General features: G+C 45.4%; 2 protein-coding genes across 2 annotated transcripts; both read left to right on the top strand.

The window, feature by feature from the left end:
• The first annotated feature begins 291 nt into the window (after positions 1-291).
• Positions 292-18,875, top strand: SLC25A43 (solute carrier family 25 member 43). Its single transcript, XM_083797308.1, has 5 exons — positions 292-663; positions 3,624-3,865; positions 4,826-4,998; positions 16,829-16,963; positions 17,777-18,875. The coding sequence occupies exons 1-5, from the start codon at positions 392-394 to the stop codon at positions 17,978-17,980; spliced, it is 1,026 nt and encodes a 341-aa protein (XP_083653434.1). The 5' UTR covers positions 292-391; the 3' UTR covers positions 17,981-18,875.
• On the top strand, positions 17,777-22,445 carry SLC25A5 (solute carrier family 25 member 5). Its single transcript, XM_083797317.1, has 8 exons — positions 17,777-18,698; positions 18,864-18,974; positions 19,414-19,553; positions 19,889-20,053; positions 20,412-20,593; positions 20,710-21,196; positions 21,306-21,446; positions 22,052-22,445. The coding sequence occupies exons 5-8, from the start codon at positions 20,483-20,485 to the stop codon at positions 22,207-22,209; spliced, it is 897 nt and encodes a 298-aa protein (XP_083653443.1). The 5' UTR covers positions 17,777-18,698; positions 18,864-18,974; positions 19,414-19,553; positions 19,889-20,053; positions 20,412-20,482; the 3' UTR covers positions 22,210-22,445.
• The last annotated feature ends 249 nt before the right edge of the window (positions 22,446-22,694 follow it).

Below are 22,694 nucleotides of genomic sequence, written 5' to 3'. Positions count from 1 at the left end.
AACGCAGGCTCATGAAGGTTTCATTTTGGTTCACGACAAGAAGCAGAGCAGACGCGCTGCACAAATCACTGCTCTTGCCTCCTCACTCCATAAATCCCGCTGGCTGCCTGGATCTCCTTTCCACTCCCTTCTCCCTGCTCCCCAAGCCTTTTTCCTCCTTTTTTCCCCTTTTCCCTAGCAGCACATCCCCAAAACCCGCCCTCGCTGACCTGGGAACCCCAACTAACTCACGCACACCTCCGGCCGAGGGAGGCGCGGGGCTGCTCCGCCCGCCTTGGGCAGGGCAGAGCCGGGGCGGGGCGGACCCGCGGCGCCCCCCGGCGGCCCAGCCTGCCGGAGCCGAGCCCGGCCGTGCTGATCCGGGCCGGGCCGGGCCGGGCCGAGCCGGGCCATGGCCACCTGGCGGCGGGACGGCCGGCTGACCGCCGTGCAGCGGCTGGGCTGCGCCGGGCTGGCGGGCGCGCTGAGCCTCAGCCTGACGGCGCCGCTGGAGCTGCTGACGGTGCTGGCGCAGGTGGGCACCTGGCACTGCCGGCAGGGGCTGCGAGGAGCCGGGAGCAGCCTGTGCCGATCCGAGGGGCTGCGGGCCCTCTGGAAGGGGAACTTCACCGCCTGCCTGCGGCTCTTCCCCTACAGCGCCCTGCAGCTCGCCGCCTCCCGCCGGTAAGCGGGGCGGGGGGACAGGGGATGGGGAGCAGGGAGCTGCCTGCGGGGGGATACAGCTTGAAAGGCTCTGGGATGGTGTTTGGGGGTCGCCTGGCCCCTCTCTCTGTGGAAGCACCTCTCCAGGCTCGCAGCTTCGCTGTTTTATTTATTTAGTTGTAGCTGCTCTTAGGGCTGGGTGATAGGCTGGGAGCATATAAAGGCAGAGGTGTTCTCAGTGAGGAGTGGTTGATAGGCTGGTGACTCTCTTCCGCACGTTCACATTCCTCTAGAAATGCAGTTACAATGTTGCCTACAGGTGTGACTGCGATGTCTGATCTTTGAGACCTATCTGTTTTATTCCCTTATAAGTTTTCAAGTATTTGTATTGTCTATATCAAAGAAAATAACTACATCATGACTCAAATCTTTTCCCTATTGTTATGCAGCTGCTATTATGCAAATCTGATCATTTTTGAAGTTGATGCATGGCATTATTTGCTTTAAAATCTCATTTTCAATAATACCCAGGTGTTAGATTACTGTAAACCAGGGAAGGACTGCAGCAAGGTCTGTACAGAGCAATACTGCCCCAGCTCTGCCAGCCTGGATTCCTAGGATTCCCTTTTGCTGCCAGTATCTTTTAAGCATTGAAGAGACAGCCCGACCGTTTACCCGCACCAGCATGTTTTGCCAGTTTGAGGGTTGGGTTTCTTTTTCCCTTATTTTTTTTTTTTTTAAGGTCAGCTACGTGCAGGCTGTGCGCTTGACATTTCTGCCCAGCTGGGCGATGGGTTATTCCAGTTCGTGAGCTGTGCTGGGTGGGGAGAGGCATGGGCTCAGCGCGTGCGGGCCAATCAGGCCTGTTGTGGCTCTCACCCGGGCTGGCGCGCAGCCTGCTGAGGTTCGTCAGCTGTCTGGCTGAGCGAGAGTCATCTCCCCAGCTCTGCCTGCACCTTTCAGGAAACGAGAGGTGAAGCGGGCTTGGAATCAGGCGGCTGTGTTGTGTCCTGCTTGTGATGAGCACAGCGGTCAGACAAGGGTAGGGACAACGGCAGAGTGAAGGCAGAAACAGTGATTTGAATGGAACTGAAAGTTTCCAGAAGAGTCAGCGTGTTGCAGCATATATACCAGTTGATTTTGAGCAAAATAACTGGATTGTTTGTTCAGCTTGGAACACAGTACGTTCCCTTTGCAAGGCTGTAGTTTGCCTCCGGTTTGCGCAGGGCGTTCCTCTCGGTTCCAAGTGGAATTAGGCTACCAGGAAAACTAAACAAAAGCTGCTTAGGCTTATTCCTTGGTACATTATTTGGGGATTTTTTTTAAATGTATTTTCTGATGGGAGAATGCTACGTAAAGGCAAGAAAGACAACAAGAGAGAAATGCTGTGCAGTGACTTCAGAAAATAGTGCTGCCCATGGCAGGAAGAGGTGGGCTGATCAGCGGCAGCCCCGGGAGGGGCAGAGCAGAGGCAGCCAGGGCTGGCTGCTGAGCGGCTGGGAATGAGCTGACTCCACACTCCTCCTGTGGTTACAGCGCACAGACTCTGTCTTTCTCTTGCTGTGGCAGTTTCAAATGTTGTCTGGGTAGTGCTCAGAGCCACCCCCTCACACATTTGTGCACGCACAGGAAGATCAGGCTGTGTTACTTTAGGAACTGTACAGGTCTCATAGGAAAAAAAAAAAAGCCCTTTCACTTCTGCTTGGCTAGTCTGTTCTGGGCCACAAGACAAGTAGATGCAGGGATCTGCCATGCAGTAGAAAACATCAGCTGCGCAAGCAGTGACTTGTATATCTTTGCAAATGATTTTGTTCTGGACATGGTAACACTGTGTAGTTTCAATACAAATCCTCTGTTTACACAGTTCAGTTAATACTTCAGAAATACAATAGTAGGTTTCTTCATGTGCAGATAACATTCTCCCCTCAACTCTTTTTACTTACTGCCTCCACGACACTTCTCACTGATTTAAGAACGCTTTACATACATAGAAAAGTCCTTCTGTGAATCACAGATCTATCAATTGTAGGTCAGCCTTTAAAACTCTGTGCTTCTATTTCAGAGTTACAAATTTAGATTTAACCTCCTGAGCATAGTCATGCTTGGCCATAAGCCTTCTCTAGAAGAGTATCCCTGCGGACCCTCCCGTCCCAAGATAAGCAACAGAGGAAGGTTCAGTTGTTCCCAGAAGGCGTTTGATGGAGTTACCTACGTATTTCTTCTTACATGATAACTTTGACTAGAGGAAAGCCTCGCAGGAGGTTGGACCATTGTCTGTAGCCAATGACTGATGATCAGAGAATTTCTTGCAGACGTATTTTAAGTTACAGTAATTTTCAGCCTGTAGGGCAAATGTAAATGAGGATTCAGTGGGCGAAAATGACTTTTTAAGTCTCTTGCAAAGCAGGTAAGTAAATTGTTTGAACAATTAGTCTCCATATCTCTGAAGTTTTTTTTTGTTGTTGAATTGGTACTCTGGACCTCCAGCAGGGTACAGCAACTCCAGCTGTGAGTTTAGTCTGTGCTGGGAAGTGTGGTGCAGGCTGAGCTACACAAGCTGCTGCTAAAAAAGCTCTTTCAGGTATTGGAAGCATTCAAGCTCAGTAATACTAAAAGTAAAGCAAATTGCATTTGGGGAGTTCTGTATTCCAGTCCCTGACCTAGCTGTTAATTTTAACTTCTGTATTTCAGCGCTCCTCTGCAGCCACGGATTTACCCAAAATTTGTTTGGGATCTTAGACACGTTGTTTAGCCTCTGCTGCTGTTTGCCCATCCCCATGTTCTGATTCACAGAGATCTGATGCTCGTATGGTGTTATACAGCATAGTGAGGTCTTGGATGAAGTACACGTTGAAGTTTCGACTCCTGCTACTGAAGGAGCTCATGAGCAGAACAATCACATCAAGAATAATCCGCCTTCTTATTTCATGGGTTTTGTTCACGCTGCCATTAATAGTACCTCTTTTCTGTGCTTACTCTAGACTTGTTATCCTTTTCACGGATGAGTTGGGTCATATTTCCCACTGGAGGGCCATCATAGCAGGAAGTCTGGCTGGCATGGTTGCAACCATTGTGACTTACCCTACTGATGTAATTAAAACCCGGCTCATTGTGCAGAATCGCCTGGAACCATCTTATGAAGGAATTCTTCATGCTTTTTACAAAATTTATCATCAAGAAGGACTTCTTGCACTTTACCGTGGTGTTTCACCAGCGATATTAGGTAAAATAATAAAGAGGAAAATCACCTCATTGCACGTTGTTTATTGTAGCTGTATAGTGCATTTATTTGCTCACTTGATTCAAAGCAAATAGTAATGTTGATCTGTAGAAGGCATGTAGGTTTAGAAGGCACAACAATACTGGCTTCTGCTGCAGCATTATTGCTTCAAATTATGACCCAGTGCATAGCATTTATATATGGTTAAGTGTTCAGAAAGACACTCCTGTCCTTCTTTTATAGATGATCTAGTTGTGCTCAGATGTAGGACTTCCCTTGCTTAACTCTTTAAAAATGTATACGCGCTGTGTTCCTCATTCCTGCCTAGGTGTGAGGGTGTTTCCCTGTCTATGTAATGAAACCAGTATGAGCAGTGACACGTAGCTGATGTGAAGATAGTGATATTCTCTCTTTAAATAAAAGAGAATTTAAAAAGCCATTAAATGACTTTTAAATTATTTACCATTCATAATTTTTTTAAATGCCACTTGACTTTGTCTACTTTTTCACAATGCAGTGTTACAAAAAATCTGTAGTAATAATGTAGAGTGAAATTTAGGAGAGCGTAAAGCAAACGAGGACAGAAATATTCCTCATCAGCTTGACTGAAGAGGCAGCTCTGTTTACCTCTACAACTGCTAGGGTTGGACTGGAGAAAGAGCTTGTTGCAAAAGAGCTGACCTGTCATGAGACTAAATCAGTAAATAATTCTGGCAAAACATGCAAATTTTAATATGCAAATATGTGCATCTGTCACCATATCTAGATGCTACAATATGAGGATTTGGTCGTAAACCAGTGGTTAAAAAGTAAAGTTCCTCTAAATATTGATCTGGTCTGAGATCAATGTGAGACGTAAACTGGCAGCAGTTCTTGCTGTCTGTCTAGGCCATGTGTTGAGCAGCTGTTTTCTCGGTGTACAGTGTGCTGATGTAAACCTTCTCTGCATGATTTGCTTTCTAGGTGCTGTTCCATTTTCTGCGGGCTCATTCTTTGTTTACATCAATCTGGACAAAATCTGGCGAGAACCTGTAGTTCGTTTCACTCCTCTTCAGAACTTCATCAATGGCTGTGTAGCAGCTGGGGTGGCACAGACGCTTTCTTTCCCCTTTGAGACCGTCAAGAGGAAGATGCAGGTACTAAGCGTTGATGTTGCTAGTACTTTGTTAGAGGTTCCTGTTTCAGGAGCCTGGGACAAGGTTAGCGAGATGATCGTTACTGCCATGTTGTTTCACTTACCAATAGGCTACAGAGGCTTTGTTTTGGGTGTTTGTTTTTTTTGTGTGTTGTATTTTTTAAAAACATCTAAAAATTCACTGTTATAAATGTGTTGTTACACTTTTAAGGTGTGTTTAAGTATGTCATGGAATTTATGTTTCCACTCAGTCTCTGTCTTCAGCTTTATTTCCTCTTCATAGCAATTCCGTCAAATTCTCACAATTCACAGTTGGCAAATCTTCTGTCAAATACAGGCATTCAGTTCCTTTGGTGGTAAGTGGGATGAATGAGACCAATGTTGTTTCCAGTGTTTGTGTGTCTGCCGTTTATGCCTGACCTACATACTGGCAACCACAAGAAACTTGTGCAGCGCATATTAAATCTGAAAGGTCAGAACTATCCTCACTCTTTTTTCTGACTGGTTAATGGGTGACTTCCCAGTTGCTGGTACTGCTGCTTTCCTGGAGCATCAATAACATGAGAGCTACTATGTTCTTATATATTATCATGCTACTTCTTTTTCCTGAAAGTTTAGAAATAATAATTTTAACAAACAAACAAATAAAAACCACCCCACAGCTTCCATTTCATTGACATAATTTATTTGATGTTGTCTTCTTTTCATTAGAACTCCACCTGTAGAGTGAGAGTGAATAGCTGTCATCACTTGGTGGCTCTCTGGCTATGGTGTAAGAATTCGTTCTTTCAGCCCAGTTCATGGGACTGTAAACTTACAGGAAGCTTTTCTGATCTTACCCAAAAGTACTCATTTTGTGTGGCAGCATTATAGAATCTCCTTTCCCCCATCCCCTGGTTGATAAGTCACAAGCTAGAAAAAGGTTAGGGAACCTGTGAATTCCCCTTTCCAGCTCCCAGGGTTCCCTTTTTCAGACAGGCCTCAGATCTTAAAATGTGTCTGCTAAGAAAGAGGTTCTGAGCATAAAAACTGGTATTTTTTTTCAAGCTGTATCAGTGGGACTATGAAAAGCAATTACTAGAACTCTTCTTTTTCATTATGTTCTCAGGCTCACAGCAATACTGTTGTCCTGAAGAACAGCACATCAAATGCTTTCCTTTTCTTTTCCATATTAATCATTTTCTGTTGGTACATCAGTTACTTGAACATTCAGTTTTCAGAATCAGTTCAAAAGTAACTTTCATAGTAAATGGTGTGATACTCATTTCGGTGTCCAGCTTTGTCTTGATAGGCAAGCAGAGAAGTGGGATGAGCCAAGCATTCTTTTTGTTGCCACTAGGCTGTGCTCTTTCACTAAAGGGATGCTTAAAGCATCTGACTGGCATTTCTAGAATAAGAATGGAATTGGATTTATTTCCTAAATATGTAGGAAATTGTTATGTTAAATATTTATCTGAATGGAAAAAAGGCTCAACAATGGAGAGGTTTGTGTTTTTTTTTCCTCACAGATGCATTGCAACAACTGAACAGTGATTTCCCAAGCTTAGAGAGACAAGACCTGTTCAGTGATTTATTCTGAAGTCATGGGAGAAGGCAAAGGTGTTTCAGAAGTAGCTGTCAACCGTAGCTCATTTGGTACTGGAAATGCAGTAAGTCATGTAGGCTTGTCCAGAAATGAGACCCTCTGAAAATCACACCCAAGCTGACGCTAAGAGCTGATTGAAACTCATATAAGGTGATCCAAAAAGTATGTTTTTCACAGTTAGCATCAGGATATGGCCCAGCCTTGCAGGAATCAGCTCTGCATTGCACTCACTTGCTGGCGTGCTCAGTTTGCAGGGTTGTGGTCAGAACAGAGAAATGCCTAGGACAGCACCAGCATGGATATCATGCAAAGGGAGAGAGGATCGAAGAGAATAAAGAAAGGGAAAACAGCTTCAAGACATTTCAATGTTCTGTAGAAAACGTGAACAGACACCTCTGAGTTCTTGTTTTCCTCAGCCATTTTATTCTGCTCAGCCTCCCTTCCATGTTTCATCTCTCTAGCTGATAAAAAGAGGGAAAAGAGGGATGTACTGAAGAAGCCTTTAGCTACCCCTGGGCTACATATGAATGTTTAGCAGTGCATGTAGGGAAATGCAGGCTTTGTTTTGGAGCTATGAATGATAGGTTTTTGTATGAAGAGGAAGCCAGCACATTGTGGAGGTCAATATCAGATGGAGGTAGTGTATTGCCAAAGACTCTTGCAGAGAACCTGTTAGTGACGGGGAAGTAGGAAGCTGTGAGGCAGCCTCAGGAGCTTCAGAAACTGAGATACTAGAGCACAAGGCTGTCCTCTCTTATTCTGGGATAGAGTACAAGCCTGAGACTCAAACATCCAGTTCAGATCTTTACCTGACATGCTAGGCAGTCTTGAAGAGTTAGCTCCATCCATCTCCTCATCTAGAAAAGCACAAATTGTTTGCAATAATTGCAAAGAAAAAAAAAATGCTACAGGAGGAGGAGAAGTGCTATTTCTAACCTCTGTTGTAATCATGTTGTTTCATCCTTTCTCATTTTGCATATCTGAATCCTACAGTCCTGACGTCAGCAGCTTCTGTCAGTGACATCTGTGGGAGTAGGAGCTAAGTGTCAGAGAACAATTCTTCCTCTGTGTTTTGGTGATGATTTATGATGTCAGATTTGCTCTGTAACCATGGCTTCTTCCCCCTCTGCTGTTAGAATTATCTTTATCATGTTTACTTTTTTCTTCCAAGGTGGTATGTTTGCTAAATATACTTCAATGGCTTTCTTAAAAGAAATATTAATTAACGTGGTTGAGTCTTACTGATTATGTGAGTACTCTTTGTTGTGATTATCCTAATTTTATTCCTTTGTCTTCGTTTTTTCACTTTGCTCCTGATTGGCATGTTAGAGAATTAAGAGGTACTGTAAGCATGTTTCAGCGTGGACATATGGCTTTTGTTGTGCATCTGTAGAAGGGGAATAGTGAAGGAGAGGGTTGTTCAAAGGGATGTTCTATATTAAATGTTTCCTGACTCACTCTTACGCTCTGTCAGCTTCTGACCAAAACCTTACTGATCATTATATCCTTCTGACTGTTTGTTATTCTTGCCCTTCCCTCCTCACCTCACAGTCACCTGTCATTGTTAAACCTGGTATCTAAGCCATGTTCAACTCCTGCACTTTTACCTTGCAGGCTTATTTAAGTGCATACAAGAACACTTTAAAAAAATAATTAGCAGGGAAATGTCTGCCTGTAAAGGAGTCTGGGTCTAAGGGAAGCCCGAGTAATATGCTTCTACTTCCCCATATCGTCTTTTTGTCAATGACCTTCATAAGCGCCTATAACACTGAGCTCTGGCATTTCAGCAAGGAAGGATGAATTCAGAGCAGTTATATGCCACACAGAAGATTATTATTAGAATGACACCAATCCTAGGCTATGTGAAGAACTGAGTATCTCTAAACACACAAGGGGTCAGTGCAAACCTAATACGCTAGTCTGGCACCTCCCTCTGTGCATATGACCCTCAGTGGTAGGCACAGATACCCCTCACTGGCACTCCTCAGCTTTCACTCCCAAATGATGTGGGACTTTGTGCGTTTTGCTTTACAAAACCACCAAAGATGACCCTGAAGTCTCACAGATACTCTGTCGACTGTACAGACACTTTGCACCTGCTTACATGAACAAGCTCTGCAGGCTTTGCAGAAGCTCTGTCTTGTGCTCATACTCTGCTGGTATCATTTCTTTTAATTTCTGGAATGAAAACCAATAAATGCTGCTCAGAAATAGCTCTGCCATCAAACCTTTCTAAAATAGAATAGGGATACTTTTAGTATACTGCAGGATTCAGCACACTTTTGGTGTTGACTGCACAGAATCCTTAAGTTTTGAGGACGTCTCTCAGGGGACGCATTGTTCAATAGCGTCCGATCTTTCTGTTTTAAAATCCAGGCTATGAATTCCCTCCACTGCTGTAAACAAACAAGCTCGTTGTTCTTGCTTAGTGTTGACTGCTGCCATGCATCGTCCAAGAAGTGGACTCTCTTCAGTGACAAAAGTGAATTGGTTAGACCTCAGCTGCCTATAAATCTGCAGCTTGGGGGAGGGGGGCGTTTATGTTTTTTTTTTTTTTTTGTCTTTTGGAGCACAAGATGCGCTGCAAGCGTGAAATTTGTTGTAAGTGATGTAAATGTTTTGAGCTCTTTGTAACCTCAAGAAAACAAAGCATTTGTTTTCTTGTTGAGGTAGCTTGTTTAAAGTAAATGCAATCTTGTGCCCTGTTGGCACTTTTCTGAAGCCAGTTAAAGAACATATTGTAGTACTGTTATTTGAGTATTTATTTAAAAATAGTCCCCTTGCTGTGTTTCTTGCAAGGTAGAAGTCAGTCTAGTAGGAACCCAGTGGCTGGGCTATAAACAAAGTTTGGAAAAAACATAAAAGTTCATTTGTAAAGCACCTTTTCCCCGCTGAAATGGGGAGACAGTGCTCCAGCGCTGCTTAAACTTGAGCAGCTTACAAAGAGTGCTCCATCACTGATGATCTCGTGCTGGCATGGCAGCCTCGGAAAGCTCTTAAGCTGTGGTGTCCCTGCTGTTTGTGAGATCTGTGTTTGTGTCAGCTGGGAATATGTTATTGGAGTCGTGACCTGGTTTAAAAATAAAAAATGCTTTTTGGGTCATGTGGTTCACATGACATCTCAAAAGCATACGTGCTCTGAGACTTGGTGCAGGGAGACCCTTTAGTGGTGAACTGCACGGGAGCCTGAGTCTTGAAAATTTTCAGAGATTGAGCCATTTGACCACAAATTGGGGCAAATTCCATAGTATGGAAGCACGTAAGGAGCAATATTATTACTTTGAGTATGATATCCTGTGGAAATAAGGTTTGTGTGGTTCCCAGCTGTCTGTGCTTGCCCCCAGTACTTTCGATCCTGCAGTCCAACTTCAGCCCAACTTGACAGAGGTTTCAGTGATACTAATTTCTTTAAGTTTTGTGAAAGAAACTGCACAGATAGAAATTAAATTCTAAAAATATTCTGCCTGAGGGGAAGGATGCAGTGTTAATCCTTACTTTTATTTCTTCTACTCCTTGTGATTTCATGTTCCCCTTTCCTTGCGGCTAGGGTTCAGGCATCAGCCAGGACTCAATATGCTAGTTGTTACTTCAACTTGGGACCTTCTTAATTTCTCTGATTATTAACAAATAGTTACTAGACTTCGGATTCTGGTTTAGGTAAAATCCCTTCCTTTCTCCTTTTTTGCCCTATGCCTAATTGCTTTCAGCTATAAGCATTTTTATTGCTTTGGTGTCACTATAAAAATATTTCATTCTGCTGGCTCTGAGGCTATTGTAGAATTGTGCCCTACTGCTTTGGGAAGTATTTGGTTGAGTAAACAGTTGAGACAATGCCCGAAAATAAAGCTACCTGAGACTAATGTGGGCTTTGCCTTCTGTAACAGCTTCAGTTAGCTTTTGTACATGTGAACAAACCTCAGGCATGTTTCTGTTAGATCCCCAAACTTCCAGAGGAGAGCATCACAGAGCCTGACTGCTTGTGAAGGTGAAACACTAAAGAGTGACAGTGAAAAAAATCGATAAGAGGGAAAAATGATAAATTAAGAATCAGAAGTAGAACTGGGCTGATCTAACAGCCAGGTCTGCCTTGTGACAGTTTGTGCTATTTTTAGGGGTTTTTAACCCTGTTCATCCAAGGTGGTGTGGTAAGGACAGCAAGGAGCTGAGGTGGATTACAGCGGTAGCTTAGTGCTGCAGTACAGTGGCCTTCCAAAGAAAAGCAGGAAATTGTACTGTGCCCGTCTGAAGGCAGGAGGGAGGGCAGACCATAATTGTCTCTAGATGGTTTTCCCAGATACTGAGGCGGCAGGTACACTCCCAGTCCTGGGTTTGGCAGTGCCAGCTAAGCGTGGCCACTGGCCTCTTACAACCTCTGTGGCTCTGTGAGCTGTGTGGTATGAGTGAGAGCTCTCCCTTTGGGGCAAATCAGATGGGTTAACTCAACCCACCTCTTTAAACCGTGTAAACTCACCCAGCTGACAGGGCCTGAGATGGAAGGGCACACTGCCGTGCACACACAGCTAGGATGGCCGTAACTTTCGGCAGAGATGGTAATGTCTCCAGAGCGACAGCTACTGCTGTTATCCCCTGACATGAGTGCTCTTGCATCAGTCATACAGGAGAGCCTTGTACTGGTTTGGAGCATGTCTGTGCTTGGAGTGATGATCCTGTGATATAACTCTGATTAACTGTGCAAAATAGTCCAAAAGCAGGAGCTAAAACTTTGTGCATGCTCTCATATCTGATTTATTCTGATATGCTGTAATTCTGCATCTCACCCACGTGAGGCAATGGAAATACGTCCACTGTAAAGCCCCAGTCCTGCAGAAACATTAACTTTCTCCCCAGATCCTACAAAAACAGCAGGAGATGTGGGAACTAGTGTTGCTCTTCACTGTGTGCTGTGTAGGACCAAGCTACCCTGCCTGAGGGTTTGCACCATTAAGCCAAGCACTGCTCATGTACATGAAAATTGTGCGCCTGTTTGTAAGGGCTGAGCTGAATCATCAGGCAGTCTGAAACCACCCAGAGGTGTCTGTGCGGGGGGTTGCACTACTTGGAGGAAAAAAGGAAAAAGACCTCTGTGTTCCATGTTGAAGATTTCTTCGTAGCACAAGTGTTAAAAGCAGGGAAAGCTTGCGTTCAGTAGTAAGGGAGGGGTTCTGCAACAACCATGAAGCTTCAGGATACAGGCTTGGTGATAACGTATTTAAAGCTGAGTCAAACTCTTCTGAACAAACAGTAAACTGTTGTGCACGCTTGGTGCCATAAATGTCAGCAAGGCAAAAAGATTTGGCCCCAGTTCAGGTTACAGAGGAAAGGACAACATGTTCCTAGAGTGCAGGAAGCTGTAGGTCAGCTGCTTTGCTGTGGTGCTCTGGAAACGATTGCATCCTAATAGCTTGTCATGGTTTACCTTACCACATGCCTGAGTACCTTCGGTGGACTTTATGTTCCAGTGCAGGGGTAAGTCAGCGTTACTACAGCACTGACACAGAAAAGAGCATGACTACCAAGTAAGGCTGTCCTCCAGGAGGAAGGGTTGGTTTGCCCAAGACTGCTTTTTTTCCCCCCAATTTTAATACCTGTTTACATTTCAGTTGTTTCTTATTCTTCTAAGTATTCAGTCTTGACTTGAGTGAAGTTTCTGTGGACCGTAGTGGCATTAGCCCGAATGAAAACTGCAATTTTTGTCCTTCAGTTTCCTTTGAACTACAATTACACTTGCCTCATGCAAGTGCCCATATTAACCCAGGCTACAAAGACATCTTATTTTAGCTTCCAGATTAAGAGTATGGACTTTTGAGCTCTGTTGTAAAATGCCTTCATGTGTTTTTTGTTTTGTATTATTGAAACTGATCAGAAGTGTAGGACACCCAAATCTGTTGAAAATATATAAATAACAAACAATTTTACTGTATCTACCATCAGAATAGCGTACTTCCTATGGCACCTATAGTACTGCATAGTACTATAATATGCCAATAGTACTGCATACTCCAAAAACAAAAAAAAAAAGAAGAAAAAAAAGGCAAAACTTTGTACCAACAAAGTTTTTACAAACAGGAAAGGGGGAGGGAAAAGTACATTTAATGAAAGGGAAGTATTTCCAAATGCTCTCTTATAACATGTACATTCAGATAGTTGCAAACCAAAATGTCCTAAACTGCAAGTGGGAATTTGGGATCTGCAAAACTCTGGGCACAAACTCAAGTGGCGTAACCACTGTGCCTGCGTTCCAGATCCCTGGTCCCTGCTTTGTCCCTGTGTTGCTACTGTGAGCCTTGGAAAGATTTAAATGATTGATCTTTTGGTGGGCACAGCTCTCACTACAGCTGTGGTGCACTACATCCATCCCGTCCTAAGAGGAAGGGAATAGGAAGAGAGGGCCTGGAGGGGTTCATGGAAGAGGAAATTTTTGAAAGGGTCTGTGAGATTAGTTCCCAAAATAGCACTTTGTTGTTCTGGCAGTCACCTACAGACAGTAGGAGAGATGGTGTCTGGAAAATCTTCACCTAACAATTGTCTTTAACTTAAGCACTGTCACAAGACTCTACCCTTATTGAAATGTTTGGTTTATATAAAAGGTATGACCCAGGGTGCAGGTTGGAAGTTGTTGGTGTTTTTTTGTTTCATTTTTTTTGTATACATTGCTCTAACTCTTGGGTTTAGATTGTCAAAGTAGGACAGACTGCTGACTTTTGGCATGTATTACACTGACTTCTTGGAGTTGGTGGCCTCTGGATTCTAAAAGACTGGTTTTGAGAGAGCAGATAGAACCAATTCTGCATTCGATGTGCTTTAAGGAGAACCCATCATCCGTCAGATGTAAAACAGTTAGCAACTTAACCCAGCTACTACTGTGACTGGGCACTCTGTTATATCAGTGCAGCGAGCTGTGCTGTATCTCCAGCCTTCTGTGAGACAATTGCAACTGGAGGGGAAGGAGGTCCTGAAAAGTGTTTGTAACAGGCAGGTTTCCATCCAGCCCCCGTAGTGTCAGGTGGTATCAAAAGAGAGGAATTTAGGCCACTTAGAGGTCCACGGTGTGAAATGTCTCTGTCCACAGACCTGATCCTTTTGGAATGAGATTTGTTTGTCACAGTAGGTTTCTGTGGAAAAAGGTGGAGAAACTAGTCCGATCTGTTTGGTTACTTCCATTTTCTGGCTCTGGTGCCATAGGGTGGTTGTGAGGATTGTATTGTTGCAGACCTGTTTAGAGGATGCAGAACCTCCCAAAACCCACAGCTATCTTTTTTCATTAAAAGCTGTGCCAAATGAAACACCTTCCTACTTGTTTCTTTTATTAATACATTCTAACTTGTTTTAGCTGTGTTCCAAAATACTGAATTTTTAACTATGTCCTAATGCAGTTTTTAGTTGTTCTTTAGCAGTAGGTGACTCTGAGATTCTGTGGACAGTTGCTACTTAAATACTGTGCCTAAGGTCTTAGAAACATACTGCTCCTATAAAGCAGAAAGACTGGTGAAGCATACTTCACCCCAAAGCCTGAAATCTCGAAAATGGCTGTAACCATAGTGAATGTTACTAAAAATAATCCTTCAGTAAATCTCTTAAGAGGTCAATCAATGTCTGTGGACAAATCGGAAACCTGAGGTTTTGACTTACCTGTTCCTTTTTAACCGTCTTCTGGCTGTGTTTGCTGCATGCAGAATCTTACGGAAATGTGCTGCATGCTTGGAGCCTGTATTAGTGTTGTAGGCAAGAGTAACTGCAGTCAAAATCCATTGATATGTGCCTTTGCAATGTATACAGTAACTAAGGGGATTAAGTTAAACTCATGCAGTTAATTCTGGTAGGTCATGCCCTACCTACCACAAAGGGACTTAAAATGGAAGGAAATTGCGTGCTAGCAGCATTCCTGCTTTCCTGAAGCATTTCAGAGAGCTGTTTCTCTTCACCGAGTTGCTGCCTGTAACTGTGCTTTACCAAAAAAAGCTCATGGAAACTGGCTGATGGTCCAGAAAGTAGAATAAGATTCTGATTCCAGCTCTCCTATGACTGATGTTGCATTATTAAGGATATTTACATCATTTCGGTGCTCTTCTAAGCATCCCTGGTGCTACTGTCACCATTCTTTGTGGAACTGGTCCCTGAAGTCTCAGTTGCAGCACTCGGCGTCTTCTATAGCATGGTCATGAGAGTCTTTATAGAGGAGTTTCTCAAGTCCTGTCAATTAAGGCTTGAAAAAATATTTCACTTTGCTGGATTTAGCTATTTCTTTTTAAACCTTTATATCCCTTCAGTAACAGAGCCAAGCAGACAGCTTCCTTGTAGCGAAGGAGCAGAAGTGAACCTGTGCATGATCCTCGGCTACCAGAGTAGCTCTATTACCTTGATCTTTCTGTAAAGGCAGGGCTGGTAATGCTGTAAAATCCTGGCAGTTAAATCCCATAACGTCTGCCTCTCTGAGCCATAAACCAGGAAGCTGTGGGCACTTGCGCCAGAGATGGGAATTACGGAAACAGCTGTAGCCCTATGCAGCTAGAAAGGCCAGTGTAGACTGAAAGGGAATAAGTGATTAGAGCAGCAGTAGAGCACTACTCTTTGCTCTACAAATGTAATCCCTCTCTTGCAAATCAGGTAGGTACACTGTTGAAAAAGTTCAGAGGGAAGCAAATACATGAGCTCTCTCCTGCTTCAAGTGTGAAAGACCATGGATTAAATCCTCAGCCCTACTCAGTACGGACAGCTGCTTTCCCCAAGTCACCTCCCAAAGCCCTGTCAGAATGAAACCGCATGGTTTTACCTGCTGCCTGCTATCAGAAGCATTTCACATGTGCGTCAGTCATACACAAAAAAGTGAGGGGGGGGAAAAAGCAAGAGTAAAAGAATCTATATGCAGTTTGTGTGGTGGTTAATTTTTGTGTTAGCTTCTAAATTTTCGCTGCAGACTTGCCAGTAATGCAAGAGGATGCAACAGTATTTAAACCATTTGATTAGCAACTTGTCTTGTATACCTGGACCATGAGTCTTGATCCACTTCCATTTCCACCGTCCAAGTTGCCAAGTATTTGAAATGCTATAGCTCAGGCATCTAGAAAATGTCATCACCACTTGTCAGTTAACAAGAGGCTTGTCATCATAGGCTTAGCAACTCTGAGAAGCTGCGGGTTAGTTTGGACAAGCGGGGAAAAATGCTACATCACGTGGTGTTTCAGATCAAAGAGGGGATATTAATGCCCATATTCACCAATCAATTAACTGTACGAGTCCTGTTCTTATCAAGCTTATGCCCTGTGGGGATTGGCTTGTAACAGACCAGTCATCAGTTGTGTCTGGGGTCCCCACACTCTCCTGACTGAGAATTGTCACTTGATGAGGGTATGAGTGAGACCCTGATTTGCTGGTGCAAAATAAGGCCCTGGCTGCATGTACACAGATGGATGAGGATGGGATTATTCAAGGTCAGGTTATCTTGTCTGCGCTAACGCAGTAGGAGATTAATGAAGGAAGGATTTTGCTGTTAAAAATGACCCGCTACACCTCCTCCGTGTGAACTGAGACAGTCTACACTGCAGTTGGGAATGTAGCTGCAGTCCAGCAGGATGTTCACAAGCTCACTTTAACTGGTTTGGATCAACTGGCCACGTAGCAAAACATAGCAGCACAGGTACCAACTGCTCACCTACAGCCCTTGGCGGTGGGCTTGTACAGCCCAGGCTGAAATGTGGCATTCCTTTTCTGCTGTGCTGTTGCTACTCAGTGCGTAGTGCAGTTCACCCGTTTCATTGCAGCCCGAGTCGCCAAAGTGAAGCCAGCGTGCTCTCCTGTTTTGAGCATTATTACAGGAAGGGACCGTGGTGTCCAGGGCCAACCCCAAGCTTCCCACTCGTAGGTGCTCCAATGCCAGCATTGTAAAATAACTCTCCTGAGACCTGAGCAGCTGGAAGGCATGGGCTTGATGCGTTTTGCAGCTCTGGTACTGAGGATTTTTAGTAGTGACATGGCACAAAAGGAAGCGCTGGCAGAAATTACTGCTTTCTTTCTCTTTCACACCTATCAGAGAGTGAGATCCGTTCCTGTTCAGTTTGTGTTTCAAGGCAAAACAGTTGATTCTTTTGGTTAACAGAAGAATTTAGATGAATGTGTTGAAACCTACCATAAAGTGTTACTTATGCCAGAATGGAGGTTACCTACCTACCAGCGTGGAGAAAATAATTATCTTTAATTACCTTGGTTTTCTTTTGATTGTTATAAATCTCCCTGGATGTCTCCTGAACAGGCGCAGAGCCCTTGGCTTCCCCACTACGGAGCGGTTGATGTCCATTTCACTGGCATGGCTGACTGTTTCCGGCAAACTGTGAAGAACAAAGGTGTACTCGGACTTTGGAGTGGACTCACACCCAGTCTGCTCAAGGTGAGGTTTTGCTTTCATCCGGTTAACTGAACTAAGACACGCTCTTGGACAATTAAAGTTATAAGGCATATGACATCCCTCCATGCTTATTAGCAGCTTATAGATGACGGAGCCCGTCACAGCCCAGGTGTAACCTCAGGCAGGTTACAAACCAGCTTTGGATCATAGCTTTGGTCATACTTCCTCAAGTGTGAGTTTGGCTTCTATACCTCTCTCCTTTCGAGTTCATTTAAATGTCTTTAGAGAAGGGAGTGCTGCTAACACGCAAGACAGAGTATGGCTGGGGGATTGCAAGCAATACACTTAAAACAGATAAACAAGTTCTCATTTTCTGCTCAGCTCCAGTAGTTTGACAGATTTACCTACCTGTAAAGAAAATATCCCTTGTAAAAAACACCTCCACAGAAGTATAAAGTAGTATTTTGCAATGAGCTAGCAGGGGATCAGAGTTGCTGATTCTGCACAGGGCAAAAGAAGAAGGGTCAATCATTCTGCAGTATGCAGAATAAAGCCCACATTTACTATTAGGAACTTGCTGAGGTAATCATCTACAGGCTAACACAGACCTTGTTCCTCATAATATTGTTATAATTTATGCACTAATAATAAACCTCTACTTTTAGCATGATGCAGGTGCCAGCCTAACTTGAAGTGACTCTGACTTTAAATTATTGTAACTCTGTTAGCAGATCACATCTAACCTGAAATTCTAGAAGTTTCCTTTTTAAAAATGTACGAATACTATTCCTGTATCTAATGTACTGCTTTTTATGTGTTGTTTATTATTTTTTTCCTTCTTTTTTTTTAAATCAGATTGTTCCATACTTTGGTGTTATGTTTAGCACCTTTGAATTCTGCAAGCGGGTCTGTCTGTACAGAAATGGCTATATCGAATCTCCTTTAAGTTACAAGCTAACTCCTGGCGTGGATCAGAGTTTACAGCCACAAGAACTGAGAGAATTAAAGCTCCTCCGAAGAGAAAACTTTGAGCCAAGGAAATCAGCTCTTGAAAACTGACATCAGACTGTTCATTGCAGAAGCTTTTTCTTCAGAAACTTTGCAAGAAAGACATGCTAAGCTACAAGTACCAGCATCTCACCAGATTGCATGGTTTTAGGATTGAGATATCGGTGTGAGGGATGACTAAATCTTGTCTCATTTCCTGAATGGATACAAACAATAAGAATATCAAGCGCACACTGAAGAGGAGAGATGCAACTAGTTTGAAAACACTATGCTACTGCAACTTGAACTGATAATATACTAGGTGCTTTTCGGTGCTGAATAGCCATTCTAAGATAAAACCACTTGCAGAGAGCATGAGAACTGAGATGAGTACAAGCTGCATCTTCGGAATATTGAGAAAATTCACATGGATTTTTTGAAGTAACCTGAGATAGCAAGTCGTCAGAAAATGAGAAACAGACTATAGACTATATACAACGTGCAAGCATTTCTACTGAAATTTTTTTTTTATTTTAAGTGATAATGTGTGGACATGGCATTCTGCAGATGCAGAATTAGTCCTGGTTCATTCGCACTCCAGAATCCACTCTTCAGTTTTTGAGACTTACTTGAGAATAATAATTTTGTACAAGTCTTTGGCATAACAATGAAAATATGCTGCTGCAACTGTGTTCTTGCTAATGGACTGTAATACACTGGAATGACAATCTTGCAAACTTAAGTGCGTACTAGAAAATCTTTCTTCATTTCTCCTGTGTTGTAACTGCATGTACGTGAATTATTTCAGGCTTAGAAAAAAAAGTTTTCCTGAAATTCTCTGAAATATTTCCTGAAAAATGCAGTCCTTATACTTGTTAGATATCTCAGAGCCACAAGCCTTGTGATGTTTTTCAGCATTCTTAAAGCTCTATTTTTATATTAAACTGCTTTCTAGTTCCTGTGCACAGACCCAGGCCTACTGTGCTGCTCAGAACATGCCTGCAGAATAGCACTGTGACTTTCCCACCCGAACTACTGCAGCCCAGGAGCCACAGCACGTCCTTAGGTAGGGAACTCTCTGCAACACCACTGGGTTATTGCCATTGCCAATGGAATTGAAAGGCACCTTCCTAGAGAAAACTTTAAAGCCTGTGTCCACACGGGAAGGCGGCCGTGCCCTCTGTGGTATGTCCCACTGGCCTCTGGCTGCGGCAAGCTGCGAATCGCTGCGGCTCAGTAGGGCGTGTGCGCCCGCTGTTCTCCTGCCCTAGCTGCAGCACTGCCTGGTTTCCACAGCTCCTCGTGTGTTTTTGAACCACTTATGTCCTTGCTGAGTGGAAATAAGTAAATCTTATAAACTGCTTGGTTAGGCCAGGTCACAGGAGAGTGAGGCAGTGGCAGACCAGTGCAGGAACGGGCCGTCAATGTGGAGAGAGATTTGCAGAAAGATCAGGGATGATCGTAACACCAGCCTTGCACCTAACTCGCATTGCTGTACCCTGCAGCTGAGGTCTTGCAGTATCGCCAGTAACGGACTTGCTCAGTTGTGCTACGGTGGTGCTGCGTTCTGGCTTTCCTTTCAGAGAGAGATGCAGACCGGGACAGCAAAAGATGGTAGCGAGCAGACCTGCATCACATTGAGGCTGTAAGTAGTTTTGGCTCTCGCCAACCTGCCTAGTGGATGTGTTTATCTGCGCCTCAGTTTCCCTACCTGCACAGCGTAGGCAATAATACCGAGGTTTATTTGAGGTGTATGAGTAAGGAGATGTGACTTGTGAGTTGGGGGCAGCTACTTTTTAAGAGTGCCTTTACCTCTTCCAAGTATACTTTTATATGTTTATACATATATTTTTACTAATGTTGTATTTCTTAAAGATTGAGTGATGGGTGGTGCATGAGTGTTAGATCAGCTCTTCCAACCTCATGAAAGTCAGTTACCTCTAACTTGCTTCTGACATGCCAATAACCCCTTTGTATTAGAATGTACTCCGAAGAGCTATCAATCACTTATCAACCTTCTACCAGCAAAGCCTCTGCACTGTGCAGTCCCATCAACTGCTGACAAATCCCCCAAACGGTGACAGCAGGAGACCCAGCACTGCGGCGAGGTGCTTCAGCAGCCAATCCCTGGGGAATGGCGGCACGGTAAGGACGAAGCCGACAGCAGGGCTGAACTGCAGGCTCAGCGTAGGTGGGCGCCCTGTAACTCGGGTGAAGTTGGGGTGTGGGTGCCCCAGGAGCTCGTCCGGCACCGAGCCGCGACTGCTGCGGCAGAGCCTCCCGCTGCCGGCCCGGCCCGGCCCTGCCCGCTGCCCCCGGCCGGCCGCGGCGCTTCCCGCACGCTGCAATGAGCCCCGCCGCCCATTGGCTGCCGCGCCGGCCCCGCCCCGCTGCGGCGGTCCCGCCCCCTCCCTCCGCCAATGGGCGAGCGGGACGCGGCGCGGCGGCGCGCCACCGCCCACGTGTCCGCCGCCGCCCCTATATAAGGCGGCCATTTCGGCAGCGCGCCCCGCCGCCGCCGCAGCGCCGCCTCCCGCCCGCGCCTCGCCCGGCCTCGCCTCGCCGCCTCCCGCCATGGCCGATGCGGCCGTGTCCTTCCTCAAGGATTTCCTCGCCGGAGGGGTGGCGGCAGCCATCTCCAAGACGGCCGTCGCCCCCATCGAGAGGGTCAAGCTGCTGCTACAGGTGAGCGGCGGGGACGGGGGCCGCGGCCGCCCCAAGGTCGCCGCAAGGAGATGGGGACGGGGGGCGGCGGGTGGGCGCGGGGAGCGGAGCTGACGGCCGTGTGTCGGCCCCCGCAGGTGCAGCACGCTAGCAAGCAAATCGCCGCCGACAAGCAGTACAAGGGCATCATCGACTGCGTGGTGCGCATCCCGAGGGAGCAGGGCGTCCTTTCCTTCTGGCGCGGCAACCTGGCCAACGTGATCCGGTACTTCCCCACCCAGGCGCTTAACTTCGCCTTCAAGGACAAGTACAAGCAGATCTTTCTGGGTGGCGTGGACAAGCGAACCCAGTTCTGGCGGTACTTTGCCGGTAACCTGGCGTCCGGGGGCGCCGCCGGCGCTACCTCCCTCTGCTTCGTCTACCCCCTTGACTTTGCCCGAACCCGCTTGGCAGCCGATGTGGGTAAAGCTGGGGCCGACCGAGAGTTCAGCGGGCTCGGTGACTGCCTGGTGAAAATCTTCCGGTCGGATGGCCTCAGGGGCCTTTACCAAGGCTTCAACGTGTCCGTCCAGGGCATCATTATCTACAGAGCTGCCTACTTTGGCATCTATGACACTGCAAAGGGTAGGTGGAGTGAAATCACGCTAAAATGGAGATGCTGGCCTGCAGCAGACCTGTAACGTGTGTGCTGGTGGTTCATCTGCTGTTCTCACGCAAAACCTCTCTTCTGCAGGAATGCTTCCTGACCCAAAGAACACCCACATCGTTGTGAGCTGGATGATCGCTCAGACGGTTACCGCTGTCGCTGGTTTGACCTCCTATCCTTTTGATACAGTTCGTCGTCGCATGATGATGCAGTCTGGGCGTAAAGGAAGTAAGTTTGTACCTCCTTGTGTTGGGAAATGTTGGGCAACATTTGGATCAACAGTTGATGGTGGATCGGAGGTGAAGACAGAGCGTTTTGGCTTTTGCCAAAACCTGTCGATGTTCTCTCATACCCTGCAGTTTAAAGGAGGGGCTGCAGAAGTAGCTGTTGGGCAGATCTGCCTGCAGACAGATCAGTCTATGCAGCATTCCTGTAAGGTGGCATGCACAAGTCAGGTTTATTTCAGTAGGTAGGAAGGGCAAAGCTTGCCTAAGGATGTTGCAAACTAGCGTCTCAGGGCCAAGAAGCAAGTCCCTAGTTGCAGGCTCAGCCTGGCTGAGTGCAGTAGCTTTAGGTTCTGGAAGTGTTGGTGTCTAGCAAACAGTAGCTGCCTGCTGCTCAAACCGGTCCTGCCAGTGTCTCCTGGGGGTAGTTCAGCAGCAACACCATATCTCCTGGGCGATCTCCTTCTCTAACATGATAGTACTGGGGAAAGTAAGTCAAGAAACGGAATGTACTTGAGGCTGTAAAACTGTCAGATACATAAGGCCTTTTCTGACCTGGATTTTGGGGGTCATGGGCACCTGATTCCTAACGCTGTCTGTTTCCTGCAGCTGACATAATGTACACCGGCACTATCGACTGCTGGCGGAAGATTGCCCGAGACGAGGGTTCCAAGGCATTTTTCAAAGGTGCATGGTCGAATGTACTCCGAGGAATGGGTGGTGCTTTTGTCTTAGTTCTGTATGATGAAATCAAGAAGTACACATAAGTTATTTCTTGTTGTGAACTGGCATGTTATAATATGTTATCTATGACCATTCATGGACTTGTACGAAAACCGTCTAGTTACTAATAAGTGACAGATATTTATACAGGTTGGCATGGGGCAGGGGCAACTGCCTGCCCTGTCTTTATCAAGTCATTCCCCCTGATGGGACTCAAACATGGTTTCTATTTCAGTCACTCCTGTTTAAAGAGTACAAAGAAATAAAAATCTGACACCAATTTTCCTTGTCTCATATTTATTCGCACAGCAGCTGCAGTGTGAGGGGGGTGAGGGACCTCTGCATAGTGATTGTGGAGGAGGAAGACTGCATCTGGTCTCCAGCAGGTGAACACAATGCAGCCTGTAGAGAAAACTGTGTGGTGTTTCCTCCCTGATGGAGGCCAGCAGTGGGTGCTGCAATAGGGACTGGTAGTAACGAAGGGGGATGTGCTGGCCTTGTGCCAGCAGTCCTGCCTTTGGTCTGTCTG

This window comes from Anser anser (genome assembly GCF_964211835.1).
Source record: "Anser anser genome assembly, chromosome: 13".
Classification (NCBI taxonomy): domain Eukaryota; kingdom Metazoa; phylum Chordata; class Aves; order Anseriformes; family Anatidae; genus Anser; species Anser anser.
Note: the sequence above shows the minus strand (reverse complement) of the source record. Positions and strands in the feature narration are given on the sequence as shown.

What these genes read in the sequence shown, in the direction of transcription:
- SLC25A43 (XM_083797308.1), top strand. Translation starts at nt 392, where the DNA reads ATGGCCACCTGGCGGCGGGACGGCCGGCTGACCGCCGTGCAGCGGCTG. An exon ending in TGTTTCACCAGCGATATTAG is followed by an intron (nt 3,866 to 4,825) that starts GTAAAATAATAA and finishes TTTGCTTTCTAG; the next exon opens with GTGCTGTTCCATTTTCTGCG. An exon ending in CCGTCAAGAGGAAGATGCAG is followed by an intron (nt 4,999 to 16,828) that starts GTACTAAGCGTT and finishes TCTCCTGAACAG; the next exon opens with GCGCAGAGCCCTTGGCTTCC.
- SLC25A5 (XM_083797317.1), top strand. Translation starts at nt 20,483, where the DNA reads ATGGCCGATGCGGCCGTGTCCTTCCTCAAGGATTTCCTCGCCGGAGGG. An exon ending in GGGTCAAGCTGCTGCTACAG is followed by an intron (nt 20,594 to 20,709) that starts GTGAGCGGCGGG and finishes CGGCCCCCGCAG; the next exon opens with GTGCAGCACGCTAGCAAGCA. An exon ending in CATCTATGACACTGCAAAGG is followed by an intron (nt 21,197 to 21,305) that starts GTAGGTGGAGTG and finishes TCTCTTCTGCAG; the next exon opens with GAATGCTTCCTGACCCAAAG.